This window comes from Hyperolius riggenbachi, chromosome 6, assembly GCF_040937935.1.
Source record: "Hyperolius riggenbachi isolate aHypRig1 chromosome 6, aHypRig1.pri, whole genome shotgun sequence".
Taxonomy (NCBI): domain Eukaryota; kingdom Metazoa; phylum Chordata; class Amphibia; order Anura; family Hyperoliidae; genus Hyperolius; species Hyperolius riggenbachi.
The window spans coordinates 370,050,757-370,066,976 of record NC_090651.1 but is presented as its reverse complement, the minus strand read 5'-3'; the positions used below and the strand labels follow the sequence as shown (position 1 = coordinate 370,066,976).

At 43.1% G+C, this 16,220-nt stretch overlaps 1 protein-coding gene across 4 annotated transcripts in view; it reads left to right on the top strand.

Moving 5' to 3' along the window:
- Positions 1 to 16,220, top strand: part of LOC137521933 (enolase-phosphatase E1-like) — a 74,282-nt gene that overhangs the window by 53,184 nt on the left and 4,878 nt on the right. For 3 of the 4 annotated variants that reach the window (XM_068241878.1, XM_068241879.1, XM_068241877.1), the window contains one exon: positions 122 to 2,053. In XM_068241878.1, the coding sequence (XP_068097979.1) occupies positions 122 to 290 (169 nt within the window). In that variant the 3' untranslated portion in view covers positions 291 to 2,053. Of the gene's footprint in view, positions 1 to 121; positions 2,054 to 16,220 lie in introns of those variants that run through there. The other variant, XR_011022238.1, reaches the window with a different exon arrangement.

Below are 16,220 nucleotides of genomic sequence, written 5' to 3'. Positions count from 1 at the left end.
GAAGGTAGACAGGGCTGTTTATACTTGAATTGTCTTTTTACCTTCCTCCCCGCCATTATGTACGATTTCAGTCCACGGTTGTGTTTGATGACATTTATTTTATTCCTCTTATTTCTTGCAGGACTGGTGGACAGTCCTCTGATGAAGAGACAAACAAAGAAAATGATCCATTGACCGGTGGCAACGCTGAGTCAGTTCCCAAGCCAACCTTAAATGGTGCAAATGGACATGTGAATGTCCACATTCCCGAAGACACCACGGAAGAACCTTTGGAAGAAACCAGTAATTGACACTTTCAGCTGTATTTCTAGTGTCAAACTTAAACCATTCGAGTCTCTCTCTAGGAGTCTCTAAAGAGGATCTCATCAACATTTCTCAACTCTCCAATAGCCTCTTATTAAGACAATTGGACCCATTTTGGCGTCAGTAGGCCACGGTAGTGAATCCTTATCTTCTTTGCTTTTAACTCCATATCTTTCAGTATATGGGGTAACAGCGGATACCACTAAAGTTAATAGGTCAATGACAGAATACTTTTGCCCATGTGCTGTCAAGGCAACTGTTTCTTAACATTATTTAAGCATGTACCCCTTCTTTACGTTTGCCTAGCAACCTCAGTTATGGGTGACATCATCTAAAGAACCTCTTGATACATTTAATGGCCCATACTCACGGGCTACAGGTCGCCCGTGAGTATGGGCCGTCGCACAGGCGCGCACCCCGAACTGTCGCTCGTCGCTGATGTCGCCAGGCGATTGAACCGCTCAATCACCTGGCTACTCCGCCGCAACTGTCGCTAGTCCGCGCGAGTACGCGGACTAGCGACAGCAACATACATAAATAATACGGAGCTTCCGGCAGGGGGGAGGAGGAACGTCGGCGACAGCTTCCGTCGCACCGCTGGTTCCTCTTCCACGTGTGTACGCGGAGGGACCTGGCGAGGAGCTGTCGCCGGAATGTCGCGCACACGCTCACGTGTGCTGGCGACAGGCCAAAAAGTTGCCCGTGGGTATGGGCCATTACGGATTGACTGTGCAAAGTTCAAGAAACATCAGAGGTGAACTCTGGCCCCGAACTTTCACCCTTGTGCACATTTCTAACTACTATGAGTGTAATTTGTTGAAGGTATATACGCACTGAGGAAGTACATATTGGCCTCTATTCAATTCACTTTTTCTTCTAATTTTTTTCTCCTATTTTCAAACCTTATCAATAAAAATGCCTTTAGAGCTACCAGCAAGCAAGAAAATATTTAGCATGATTTTGACAGTACTTTTTCACTTACTTTTTGGTGCTTTTCAGTTGCAGAGTACTGAAAGTTATTTTAAACAGAAGATGACTAATATATCTCCAATGAGAAAACTCAGGAGAAAAAGTGAATTGAACAAAAACTTTTATTTAGAACTTTAGAAGCTTAAAGTTAACATGAAATAGGGAAACGATTAGATATTTACCTCAGTCCAGGGAAGTTTCAGGATGGTCCAAAGGATTCTCTATCATCCTTGTGCCTATGAATCCATGGCTGGGACTCTCTAAGCATATGCAACAAGGACTGGTTGGATATGCTCTTGTGGCCATGTACAAGCCTGGCTGCACTGCACATACCTAAGTAAGGTCTGTGCCCTCCCAGTAGTACGAAACCACTTGTGCATGCAAGGAGGAAACAAAAACATCTATAAGCAGCTTTGTGGTTCCTGGGTATGCTTTGATTGTACTCCGATCATACACAGATGGGAGTGTGGCCACCAACAAGAAGAGGGCCCTGGCCTGGAGCGGTAGGGGCCAAGGAGAACATGAGAAGCCTTTGGACCATCCACGGGTTTGCTCCCCTGGCGTTACAATAAAATCGCCAGGGGGGCAGCGCAGCACTTTTTTTAATTTTTTCTTTTTTTTTAACACCATGTAGCTAGCCTAGCGCTAGCTACATGATAGACACTGTGCAGTGGCATCCCCCCACCCCTTCTGATCGCCTCCGGTGATCAGAGCAAACAGGAGATCCCGTTCAGAATGGGATTTCCTGTTTGGCTTCCCCCGTCGCCATGGCAACGATCGGGATGACGTCATCGACCTCATCCACGTCATGGCATCTGGGGGAGTCCCGATCCACCGCTTAGCGCTGCCTGGTGGTGATTGGCCAGGCTGCGCAAGGGTTCGGGGGGGGGGGGTGCGGCGCAGCGTGGCGGGTAGCGGCAAATTGGCACAGAACGGCGGCGATCGTTTTTTACATGCAGCTAGCAAAGTGCTAGCTGCGTGTAACAAACAAATTATGCAAATCGGCCCACCAGGGCCTGAGATATCCTCCGCGGCAGCTTACCCCGAGCTCAGCTCGGGATTATCGCCCAGGAGGTTAAAAAAATCCTGAAAACAGTTTTTTGTTGTACCCTTCATAGTTTAAATTTTGTATATATCGGCACCTGGGCTTTATTTGAAAAAGGTTAAAGTACCACTACCACAAAAAAATGTGAAATTTAAATTGCATGTGTATGCATATGTATAAAATGTACATTTATTCCAGTTTTTCAATTTTTTCTTTCCTACGTCGCTGTCACTTATAATGGCTTGTAAAAATCTAACAGATCCTGTGATCAAGGATGCGTTTCGCTGGGCAGCGCCTTTGCACTCTTCTTCACCGGCCCTCCTGACCCGGAAGTAGGTTCGGGGGGTCATTACGCCGTAACAGAGGGGGCTGGAGGAGAATGGAATGGTAGGCATAAGGAGAGTTGCCTACACATGCCTGCTCCCTCCATTTTTTAATTTTAAGGAGGACTAAGGTATACTTTAACCCTCCTGGCGGTCTAATGTTTTCCGCCAGGAGGCAGCGCAGCAGGTTTTTTTTTTTTTTTTTTTTAAATCATGTAGCCGCTGCTCAGCGGCATCCCCCCGCCCGCTTCGATCAGGAAATCCCGTTCAAAGAACGGGATTTCCTGGAGGGCTTCCCCCGTCACCATGGCGACGGGGCGGGATGACGTCACCGACATCAGCGACGTTGTGACGTCATTGGGGGTCCAGATCCACCCCTCAGCGCTGCCTGGCGCTGATTGGCCAGGCAGCGCACGGGCTCTGGGGGGGGAGCGCGCGGCGGATAGCGGCGATCGAGCGCGGGGTTACCGCCAGGAAGGTTAAGTGTCCCAGAGCTAAAATACATGAACTATTGACCCTTTTCTATCTCTCCCTGCCCTCAGAAGTTGGATTCTGCCAGGAAAACTTTTATGGCTGTAATTTGCTTATCAGTGATGCTTGCTATATTCCCCGACAAGCTACCGACAAGACAAAATCTGTCACTTCCATGCCTAGAAATTAGCTCTTTCAGGCAGCAAAATAAAACAACTAAAACCACCTGGTTATTAATATGTTTTGCATTGTAAATACACATGTATATCTCATCATGCCACAAGTCGACTCGGGTACACTTTAACAATTTGGGGGGCGGATGCCTCTCCCTGACCTGCAACTCCATCTGGGAGACTTTCCTCCACTTTTTTCTTAGGAAGGAAGTAGGTACATTTCTGTAAATGGAACAGACAGTACCTTTTTTGTTCTTTGTTGGTTTTTTTTTTTTTGGGGGGGGGGGGGTGTTAATACAGTTTCTTATTTTCTGCCTCGTATCTGTATGGGACTAAACACCTCTCTCCTAGTCTTCCACCAATGCTGGTTTATAAATGGTTTATGAACCCTTGCAATAGAAAAAAAACGTAAATAGAAGGGACTCGAGACAAGTTCTTAGCAGGAATAGTACTGTATGCATGCATGCTTATCTCATCACGTCAGTTCAGGTTCACTTTAGCAGCTCTCCGGGCAGAAATGTTCTCCTAGATCTGCAGATGCTCTCAGGGCCAGTGCTTGCCTTTTGTACATTTATTATATTTTTGAATAATTGAAATCAATAAATCACTTTTAAAGTAAATCTGGGGTGAAAATAAAATGATGAGATAAACAGTTGTATCTATCCTCCTACTCCAGGAAATTATATTTCACAGTTTTATTTTATGCTTAAACATTAACCAAGTAGATAACTGTATTAGAAAAGAGCTAGGCTCTGCATAAAAAAAAAAACAAGGACTTTCTAGACACTGGCAAGCTCATTTCTGGGCTTGCAAGCACATTGCTGATCACCTGCAACATCCAAGTTAAAGACAAAGGAGTGCTGCCTGTTCTGTCTTTAATAGTCCAGGCGATTCCAGCACCACAGACTGTTATTGGTACAGGCTGCAAGTATTTCAGAGCTATTAGGTCTATGCCCCGCCCCCTTGCAGTCTGCAGTCTGAACAGCAGGGTAGTGCAATGCAAGCAGCCTTTGCCCCACCCAGAGAGGCATAGACCGACTCCTAGTATATTGCTGTGTCTGGTCCTATGATCAAAAGGATCCTTAGATTCAAAAGCATTATTCCCCATAAGAAAAGAACATCTTATCTACACAGCATAGCCTATTGATACGGAACATCTTCGATAAAATAGATTTTTGGTTCCTCATTTTGACAGATATGAGAACAAACCACAAAAAAATCAGTGCATCCATTGTGGACATATTTATAGGGGTATGAGGTGCAGCTAACATGGGGGAAAGGGGTGGACCACCAGTGGAATCCCCCTGTACTGCTGCACTCAACTTGTCAGAACCAAACAACAGAATGGAAATTCCCTCAAGCAAGCTGCCATCTAACGTTTGTAGACTTCTGGAGGCTTTTGAGTTCCTTCCTGCTAATCACTATCTTTCCTGAAAGATTTTGCATTAGTTCATGTAGATTGTTCTGCACGGCAATGGAAATAGAGGTGTACATTTTATATCTCAGATCAGAATCAACTTTATTGGCCAAGTATGCTGTGGACATACCCAGAATTGGTTGTGGTTCACATGGCCGTGGCAGGAGAGCGTGATACATGAGACAGACACATACATACATAGCATTGGGGGGTGGGGGGGGGGGCAGTACATAGAAACAGGCATAGCATCAAGAGAACACTGATACAGGCAAAGGGGGCAGCAGGACTCAGATCAGAGGAGCAGGTGCTGCCCAGGAGGGCCTGGAAGTTCAGGGTGGGTTTCTGGAGAACTGTGCTGTCCATGAACTAGAAGGGCCCGGGTGGGCAGGTGTACAGCAGGTGGACTTGCTGGGGGTAAAAGGTGTTCCTGTGCCTTGTGGTTCTGCAGGGGATGGTTCTAAGGTGGCAGCCCGATGGGAGGGGTTTAAAGAAGCTGCTACCTGGGTGGGAGGGATCTTGTGAAATCATGATGGTTCTTTTCTTCATTCTGGTGGTGTGGATGAGGTCAAGCAGAGGCAGAGGCATACCAATGATCTTCTCCTCTTACAGCAGTCGATTGGCAGGAAAGGTTTAGGTTTTAGTTACAAGGAGATTGTTGCACTTTTCCGTCCAGTGAGGTTTGGATACTCCATAAGTTAATTGTGGTTTCATGATGTTTTTAGGACTATACATGAGACCAAGCAAACATGACAAGTCTCTGCAGTGTTCTAAGCAATTTTTTATGCTTTTTTGGTTTTCTTTATATGTTTTTATGCAAACCTAACATGTGGTCAATTAATTTAGATTAACCTTTTTACAGGTAAAAAAAAATAGAATATCGTATAAACGTCCATTTATTTCAGTAATTCAACTTAAAAGGTGAAACTAATCTATGAAACAGACTCAATGGGCTTGATTCACAAAAGCGTGATAACTCAGTTATCACGCCTAAAAGCTTTTCACGTGCAAACTAGGGTGCTAAGTAGTTAGCACTGTAAACTACTTAGCACCGTAGTTAGCACGTGCAAAGCATGTTAGCAGCACCCTAGTTAGCACATGCAAACTATAGTGCTAAGTAGTTTGCACATGCTAACTACGGTGCTAAGTAGTTTCTACATGCTAACTACTTAGCACCCTAGTTAGCACGTGCAAAGCATGTTAGCACATGCAAAGTGGCTTTTCACTGGCATGCTAACACTTTGCATGCTTTAGGGAATCAAGCCCATTACATGCAAATGGACTTTTGCTCGATATTCTAATTTTTGAGTATCACCTGTATTTTTATCTTGTTAGACTGGATATCAGAGAGGTTCCCATATGTCCTCAGTAGGGTTTCCTCTATCAGTTCACCATCATAACCTAGAGTGCCATCATCTGGGCACAGGCTGTCTAGGCAAAGGCCTGGGGTGCCCTCTAGGTGGCAGGCCATTACATTCCACCTCTGTAAAAATGAAATTTGGCTCGGGCAGTCTGCAGTGCACAGTGTATTCCATTCCCCATAATGTATTCCAGCATTCCAGTGTCTGCTGTTTTGTAATCTTTGAGTAATGCTATGTTTGTTCCACAGTGGGGTGGATCCCACTTATCCTACTCCCTCCCTCTAGAATTTCCATATTTTTTTTCAGACTAATTTGTTTTTGCTTCCTGTATTGCACTTTTTTGTGTTGAGCTTCTGTTAGCTTTTGCATGCTGATAATATATATTTCTATATGTGTGCAAACATACAACAACAAGAACAAATAAACATATGTAGAGGATCTAAAAAGTTTGTGTGTGTGTTTCTTAACAAAATACATTTGACATTGTTAGTTTTAACAAGCGGCGGTCCAGAACTCGAGGGCCATAGTTAACTGCTTCGCCAAAATCACGTCGTTCAGCAACCTGTTCTCATTGTGTCATACTTTGGAGCGTGCAGGCTTTAAGTAGAAGTATTTGTGGTTTCTTTCCGCTTTAACAGATTAATCACAATTTGCGGCGTGTAATTGTTTCCTTAACAAGATACTGCGCCTGATAATCTTGCAACACACATCCTGTCAAATCTTTAACCACTTCCAAGGGACCCAAGCCCCTATATAGATGAACCTCCCCATAAGGGATGTGTGTAACAGAGTGATCTGAGGGTAAGCGGCAATTTACTAATTGTTCCATTTTTTTTTTTTTTTTTTTAACTAGACATTTTATGAATTATTTGCCATACAGGTGTACTTTTTAACAGGTTTTACTTCTTTCTTTTTCACTGTTTTAGTTCCCAATCTGCAAGAATACCACAGGTCCACAACACATTTTATTTTTATTTTTTGATTGTGTATCATGAATGATATCACTGTGCTATCATTCAACAGTATTTCTTGTATGTTTTATGTTTTTGATAAGTTTTTGATATTTTTCTATGTTCGTGAACATTTTTATACAGATACATTTTTACACAATGGCCTCAATTCACTAAGCTTATCTCCTGTCTTTAATTAAGTCTCTGGACTGTTTCTAGAGTTATCACGAGGTTTCCACGATGTGCCTTATCAATCGAGCTGCTGATGCGGCTCGATTGATAAGATCCGACAGGTCGGATCTCGCCACCGCCGATTCCCTGCTCGTTCCCCACGAGGGGACAATGGCAGGGAATCGAGCGGAAGATAAGCGGCGCCGACCGGGATGAGCGGGGATCGAATCCGACGCATGCGCAGGTGATCGGGGACGCGACTGGTACGCGCGGTGATGCGGAAGAGGCGATCCGGCGGCTAATCGAGCCGCCGGATCGCCTCGTGTAGACGAGGCTTAAAGTTAACTCTTCTGTCTGTAAGTTAAGGTGAGATCTCTAAAGTGAATGTTTCAATCCGTAAAATAACTACGGATTACGGAATTCTAAAGTTAAAGACAGACTGTTCATTAACTGCATGTCAAAGTAACTACAGAAGAGGCAACTTTAAGGACTGAAGTGATAAGATAACTCTCTCACTGTGAAAACTTATCTCTACACCTTAAAGAGGATCTGTAACGTCAAAAGATCCCCTGGGGGGTACTCACCTCGGGTGGGGGAAGCCTCCGGATCCTAATGAGGCTTCCTACGCCGTCCTCCGTCCCTCAGGGGTCTCGCTGCAGCCCTCCGAAAAAGATGACGTCAATATTTACCTTCCTGGCTCCTGCGCAGGCGCTCTGACGGCTGTCGGCTCCGAAGTAGGCGGAAATACCCGATCGCCGTCGGGTCTGCTCTACTGTGCAGGCGCAAGTTTCCGGCGCCTGCGCAGTAGAGCGGACCCGACTGAGATCGGGTATTTCCGTGTAGTTCGGAGCCGAAAGCAGCCACAGCGCCCCCGCTGGAGCCTGGTAAGGTAAATATTGAACTCACCGTCGGGTCTGTCGCCGGCTGTTCGGAGGGCTGCAGCGAGACCCCCGTGGGACAGAGGACGGCGTGGGAAGCCTCATTAGGATCCGGAGGCTTCCCCCACCCGAGGTGAGTACCCCCCAAGGGATCTTTTTGATGTTACAGAGTGTCTTTAATAAGGCAAGCTTCTTTAATGGGCCCATACAGTGGTCGATTTCAGCCATCCATCGATCGATCAGAAATCGATACTATTGAATTAGCCGATCGATTGATTTGCGGCCAGTTTCGATCGATTTGACCTATCTGACAGTATGGAAAATCTAGGTCGATGTGCTGCTGGCAGCAGATCCATGGTCCATAGAGTTGCATTGGATCTAATGGTCCAGTAATGAATTTAGATCGATTTCCAATAGATTCATTCTGAAATGTATTGGCAATCTGTTCCTAGTGTGTGGCACACATCAGATAGATTCCTGTCAGATTCTGTCTGATGATCGAATCTGCTGCAAATCTATAAGTGCATGGCCACCTTTAGTGAATTAACACCAAACATACCGATCGTTGTGCAGTGATAAGTTTTCTCTTGCCTTATTATCACCGGCATGATCTTAGTGAATTGAGGCCAAAATTTCATAGGCAGTGTAATCGTAAAACAGCAGAGGCGCCAGTAAGTATAAAATAATTCTTTTGAAAACGTTTAAAAAAGGAGGGATGTGGGTGGATTCTCCTCCCTTAAGCAGAGACCAGCCAATGAGCCGTTGACAAACAACCGTATTATTTATTAGGGATTCTCCAGGTAATGCAACGCGTTTCACGGGCAAAGCTCCCGCTTCATCAGGCAATCAAAACGGAGAAAAACTGGGGAAAAGAACAAGGGGACAAAACAAACAGGGGGACTAAGCCAGAGGACACTCCACAGTATAGACATAACACATGTTATATAATTTAAATATTGAACATAATTAAAGGTTTTTTGCTGCATCAATCATGAAAACAATAAATAAATAAAGTGCGAATGCGTCCGTCACAATAATAATAATAATAAACAGCTTGATAGACAGTCTATGCTGTATGCAGAGAAAGAGAGGAAATCTGACATAATTGAAAGTTATTGTTATACCCAATACTCAATTGTTATACTCAATAGAATGGATTATATTGAGGAATCCAACCGACTACTTGACAACCCCTTACATTATACCAAATTAGATACTGATCCCACCCTGAAACAATTCATTAATCTGGCCTACATGAATGGAATTATAACCAAAAACGAACGGAGCTTCATCGTTAATAACCATCCTACTACACCGTTTTTTTTATTATCTTCCAAAAATTCACAAAAACCTCACTAAACCACCAGGCAGACCGATTATATCTGGCATTGGCTCCATCACCAGTAACCTCTCCAAATTCATTGATCAACACTTACAGCCACTAGTACAAGCTCTACCATCATATCTAAAAGACTCCCAACACTTGATTGATCTACTCAAATCCATCCCATGGCAATCAGACTATATATGGTTAACCTGCGACGTTTCCTCACTCTACACCAACATTCCACACGCATTTGGACTTCAGTCACTCGAACATTTTCTATCCACCAACCCAATTATGCCCATATCACAACAACAATTCATTAAACATTGTGCAGAATTCAATTTATATCGCAACGTCTTTTCATTTGCTGACAAATATTACCATCAGATTACCGGTACGGCCATGGGAAGTTCCTTTGCGCCCTCGTACGCTAATTTGACCATGGGACTTTTAGAACAATTGAAATTTAGTGAACCACACCCCTTTAGTCAAAACATCGTTCTATATAAAAGATATATAGATGATCTCATTTTCATCTGGAAAGGCGACCACCTCTCAACACCATACTCACACAATCGAATTTTTGGACCTGGTTCTATATTACACCGACAATACTATCAAAACAAAAACCCATTTCAAACAAGTCGATTCAAATAATTATATACACTTTGACAGCTTTCATCATCGCCCATGGACTACCAATACACCATATTGCCAATACAAAAGGATATTCCGAAACTGTACCGAGTTTTCTGAATTCCAGACACAATCCGACATTCTTACAAAAAAATTCATCGAACATAAATATCCAAAAAAGCTTATAAAAGACGCCAAACGTAAAGTCACAATAACTTCTGCCCCTCCCCCCCACACAGTCAAGACCATAGACTCCTTTCCTAGATTCATCACCAACTACAGTAACCAAAACAAACAGATACGTTCAATTTTACAAAATAGGTGGGAAATTCTGACACAAGACCTGTTTCTTAAACCATCATTACCCAAAAATCCCTTACTCACCTTTAGAAGAGCTCCTAATTTGCGTAGCATACTGGCACCCAGTAGATTTAGATCCATCAATAATCTAAGAACCCGGACCACTCAACATACAAATCAGGGCTCGGCCCCCTGTAAACATACACGCTGTACAGCTTGCCAATTCATTAACACTACAGAAAAGTTCCAATCAAACAGTACCAATCAGGAATACATGATCAAACAGAACATTTCATGCACATCGAGAAATGTGATATACCTCATGTCCTGTCCATGTAAACTTCAATATGTAGGTCGCATCACTCAATTAGTCCGAGAACGAGTAGGTCAACACAAGAGAAACATTTTAAAACAATTTCCCATGCACAGCGTCTCGAGACATTTCAGTACCCACCACGGCGGTGACCCACAATTCCTCACTATAACTCTTATAGAATCCACACAGGCACCAAATATTGTTGAGGTGTTAAGACAAAAAGAAATGTTCTGGATTCAGATCTTGAGGACCCTGGTCCCTGAGGGCCTCAATGAAGTATTGGAAAAACTATTTTAACTTTACGATTTATCGCTCTCTTTTAATTTTTTCATTAATTTTAGGTCTTCCCCCGTGTATCTTCTCCTAGGATTAGATACCAACAGTTTTACACAACCTTATTGAATGGTGCTAGCGGAATCTCTTCATCTTTTGTTTTATGTTTATATTTTGTCTGTTTATCTTCATAGTGCACTTGCCATCAGTGTAATATGTGTATAATGTTCTAACTTTTGTCATTCTGATACAATATTGTTACCACCCTGCAGAACCTCACATATACAGTAAATTAACATATCATAGCAATATAAAAGATAAAAGATATAATGTGGTTTATTTTCCAAATAGTTCCCTGTCTTTCAATGAATTACCACTGGGTGGCTGAATCGCACCACTTATAATATAAAGTAGTTACCATGAGAACTTAGTCATCTTTATGTGTTCAATCACTTAAAGAGGAACTCCAGTGAAAATAATTTAATATAAAAAGGTGCTTAATTTTTACAATAATTATGTATACATGATTTAGTCAGAGTTTGCTCATTGTAAAATCTTTCCTCTCCCAGATTCACATTCTGACATGTATTACATGGTGACATTGTTACTGTGGGCAGATTATGTAGCTGTTCTGGCTTTAACAGACAGCTATAAACAGCCATTTCCTGTGTGTGTCATTGTTACATTGTGGCAGTTTGCCCAGAGTACCGTACGGTACCAGAGCCTCTTGTGGGAGGGGTTTCAGCACAAAATCAGTCATACAGCGCCCCCTGATGGTCTGTTTGTGAAAATCATTATATTTTTCATGTAAAAGTGGGTATCAGCTACTGATTGGGATAAAGTTCAATTCTTGGTCGGAGTTTCTCTTTAAATTTCTTCATTAATAATAATGTTTTTTTACCATCCTCTATTTTTTTAACTACTAGTCCATATTTCCATATATATATATATATGTATTTATTTGGATACATAGTTGCTTGTCACATTGACAACACGTCCCAGTCTGCCACAACATGACGGCCGCTACTTTAGCCATATACCACGCATGCACGCATCCCTATACCGAACGGAGGCGACGTCATGGCCGCATCCGCCTAGACTTCAAAGATTGTTACAGGCATTTCCTGAGCGGATGCGACGTCAATGACGCATCCGCTTCCGCAGTAGCCAGATCTGACGGGAGCGTGCTTTGCACTGCTCCGAGTGGTCAGATGAAACACAGTGCAACCGGAAGTCGTCCGAGCAGGACGTACCCGGCACGCACATCCACCCATCATCCCGGCTTGGCGCCAAGAGTAGCACTTAAATGAGACACCGCTCACAGCAGACCTCTATAGAGGCGCTCTAACTTGGACATGACCTGCTAATGGTAAGCTACACTGTTTTTCTTTTTTATGCCACACATGTCTATGAAAAGCTTTTTACTGTCACACATTTTTTTATGGAAAGCTTAATTTTAGTATATATGCATATAGACATTGGTTGTGAGTCAGAATTCCTCTCTCTTATTTTCCACACTACATAGACTGTTTATTAAGCCGTTTATTATTATTATTGTATACACGGACGCATTGGCACTTTATTGATTTATTGTATTTTATGATTTATACAGCAAAAAAACTTTCAATTATGTCAGATTTCCTCTCTTTCCCTGCATACAGCATAGACTGTCTATCAAGCCGTTTATTATTATTATTATTATTATTATTATTGTGACGGACGTATTGGCACTTTATTTATTTATTGTTTTCATGATTGATGCAGCAAAAAACCTTTAATTATGTTCAATATTTAAATTATATAACATGTGTTATGTCTATACTGTGGAGTGTCCTCTGGCTTAGTCCCCCTGTTTGTTTTGTCCCCTTGTTCTTTTCCCCAGTTTTTCTCCGTTCTGATTGCCTGATGAAGCGGGAGCTTTGCCCGTGAAACGCGTTGCATTACCTGGAGAATCCCTAATAAATAATACGGTTGTTTGTCAACGGCTCATTGGCTGGTCTCTGCTTAAGGGAGGTGAAGCCACCCACATCCCTCCTTTTTTAAACGCTTTTAAAAGAATTCTTTTATACTTACTGGCGCCTCTGCTGTTTGACGATTGCATGGATTGAGTCCACCCTGGGTGGAGGGGTGCATCCCCATCTTTATTTCTTGTCTACAGAGAGCGACATTTTAATACCTGAGTGGGGTCAGGTTATAGTTCTCCCCACCTGCCGTTTCAGTGGTTGCCTGTGTGGTAACCCAATTTTGTGAGTATATCAATAACTGATTACTTTTGTTTCCAATTATCCTGACATACTACACCATATCGGGCTCCCGGTCTCATTTGTGTTTTTTTCATAAGCTATTTCATAGGCGGTGATTGCACAATGCACTTTTTTTGATTATTGAATGTAGCACTCTGCCTGTAGTGATGGTCATGTCTAGGAGAAATCATAGAGAGGCATGTGATTTGTTTGATCAGCTGATAGATTTGCAAAGCTCTGATTTGCTGTGATCATATCCTGCTTTAGCACATGCTAATGCTCTGATTTCTGAATCATGCAGCCTTTGCAGAACCAATAAGGTTTCTCCCATCTAGGCAGGGTTGCCACCTTATCCCTTTCAATACCGACACATATGAATTATACATGCCTTGTGGCTTGTTAGATGCAGTTTAGACGCTGATTCTGCGTGAGCAGCCCTAGAACCTGTATAACTTAGATGTGCTGGTATTTAAAGGGATGAAATGGCAACCCTGCATCTCGGGAAGTATTTAATAAAATATTTGAATGGTTATTTCCCCCCTCTCCGAGCATCTGGCCATGCCACAACCATGTGACCATCCTTTATGCTTTCCACGCTGGAGTGCAAACAAGGAAGTAATGCTAAGATACTAAAAGCAGATCTCTAGAATTCTGGGGACATCTAGTGGATAACTTTAAGTACTGCAGTTGGCCTGATTGTTTAATTGGACTACAGTAACAGACAGACAAACAACCTGCTAAAACCAACTTAATTGGCAGTACCTCTCTAAAGTGCATGGAATGTGACTAGCATGGGTGTACTTAAAACATCAAGTCACGGAGATGCTCTGAAGACCTTATTCCTATCCTAACACACCACAAATATCACAAGTTAGATCAAGTGTCACCAGGGCAGATTCTACACTGAATTGCACTGCCCCCCCCCTCCCCCCCCCCCATGGACTTGCGAGCCCATACTACATCCCCAGTATAGGTAGTCAGGTATGGGTTCCCCCAAAATAGGTAGGCAGGCATGAGTGTCCCAGTATAGGTAGCCAGCTGTGGGTGTCCGCCAGTATAGGTAGCTAGCTATAGGTGCCTCCAGTATAGGTTAGCCAGGCATAAGTGCCCCAGTATAGGTAGTCAGCTATAGGTGCTCCCAGTATAAGTTAGCTAGGTATAGGTGCTCCCAGTATAGGAAGCCAGGTATAGGTGCTCCCAGTATAGGGTGCCAGGTATAGGTGCTCCCAGAATAGGTGCCTTCAGTATAGGTAGCTAAGTAAAGGTGCCTTCATTATAGGTAACTAGGTATAGGTGCAGCCAGTATAGGTTAGCTAGGTATAGGTGCTTCAGTATAGGTAGCTAGATATAGGTACCTTCAGTATAGGTATAGGTGCCTTCAGTATAGGTAGCCAGGTATAGGTGCCTTCAGTATAGGTAGCTAGGTATAGGTGCCTTCAGTATATGTAGATAGGTATAGGTGCCTTCAGTATAGGTGCCTTCAGTATGCCAAACATAGGACCTTGAAGCGGATTCTGAAGCGAATTGGAAGCCAGTGAAGAGATTTGCATAGGGGAGTCGTGGAGACAGAGCGGTGGGAGGAGTTGATTAGTCTAGCTGCTGCGTTCATGATGGATTGTAAGGGGTCGATGCAGTTTTGAGGAAGGCCTGACAGGAGGGAGTTACAGTAGTCCAGGCGGGAAAGGTATATAAATACTGACAGATTAACGATACCAGGTTCACAACCGGAGTACAGAGTACAAGGCACATTTTCCTGTGGTTCTACCAATCTGGTATATCTGATCATGCGTGCTAAATGCCCCAATGTTATGTACGTGGGAGAAACTGGACAAACTCTGCGCAAACGTATGAATGGACACAGGCACACTATTAACAGTACCAAATCTGAACTCCCAGTTGCTAAACACTTTCATTCCAACGGACACAGCATGTATGATCTTCGTGTCACTGCCCTGAAGGGAGGCTTCATAACGTCAAATGATCGATTAATAGCAGAAACCAAATGTATAAATTGGTTCAAAGCAATGGATAAAGGCTTGAATAAGGACACAACTTTTTATATTGGTATGAGGCTGATGATATTGAAACTCTTTCTCAGCCTCTATACCTAAACTTGTGAACTCAGAATTTACGATACCTCTGTGTCAGTCCAACTCCCAGGTCTGTGAGCATGGAGTAAACAAGGATCCTTATCTCAGCTAACAACCTCTCACCCCATTTAGATGTTCTGTTTCACGTAAGGCATCTTAATTACATGTATTTATGCTTGAAAAAAATCTATGTTTTCCCTCTTGATGTTGCATGTACAGGTCCTTCTCAAAAAATTAGTATATTGTGATAAAGTTCATTATTTTCTGTAATGTACTGATAAACATTAGACTTTCATATATTTTAGATTCATTACACATAACTGAAGTAGTTCAAGCCTTTTATTGTTTTAATATTGATGATTTTGGCATACACTCATGAAAACCCCAAATTCCTATCTCAAAAAATTAGCATATCATGAAAAGGTTCTCTAAACGAGCTATTAACCTAATCATCTGAATCAACTAATTAACTCTAAACACCTTCAAAAGATTCCTGAGGCTTTTAAAAACTCCCACCCTGGTTCATTACTCAAAACCGCATTTATGGGTAAGACTGCCGACCTGACTGCTGTCCAGAAGGCCATCATTGACACCCTCAAGCAAGAGGGTAAGACACAGAAAGAAATTTCTCAATGAATAGGCTGTTCCCAGAGTGCTGTATCAAGGCACCTCAGTGGGAAGTCTGTGGGAAGGAAAAAGTGTGGCAGAAAACGCTGCACAACGAGAAGAGGTGACCGGACCCTGAGGAAGATTGTGGAAAAGGACCAATTCCAGACTTTGGGGGACCTGCGGAAGCAGTGGACTGAGTCTGGAGTAGAAACATCCAGAGCCACCGTGTACAGGCGTGTGCAGGAAATGGGCTACAGGTGCCGCATTAACCAGGTCAAGTCACTCTTGAACCAGAAACAGCGGCAGAAGCGCCTGACCTGGGCTACAGAGAAGCAGCACTGGACTGTTGCTCAGTGGTCCAAAGTACT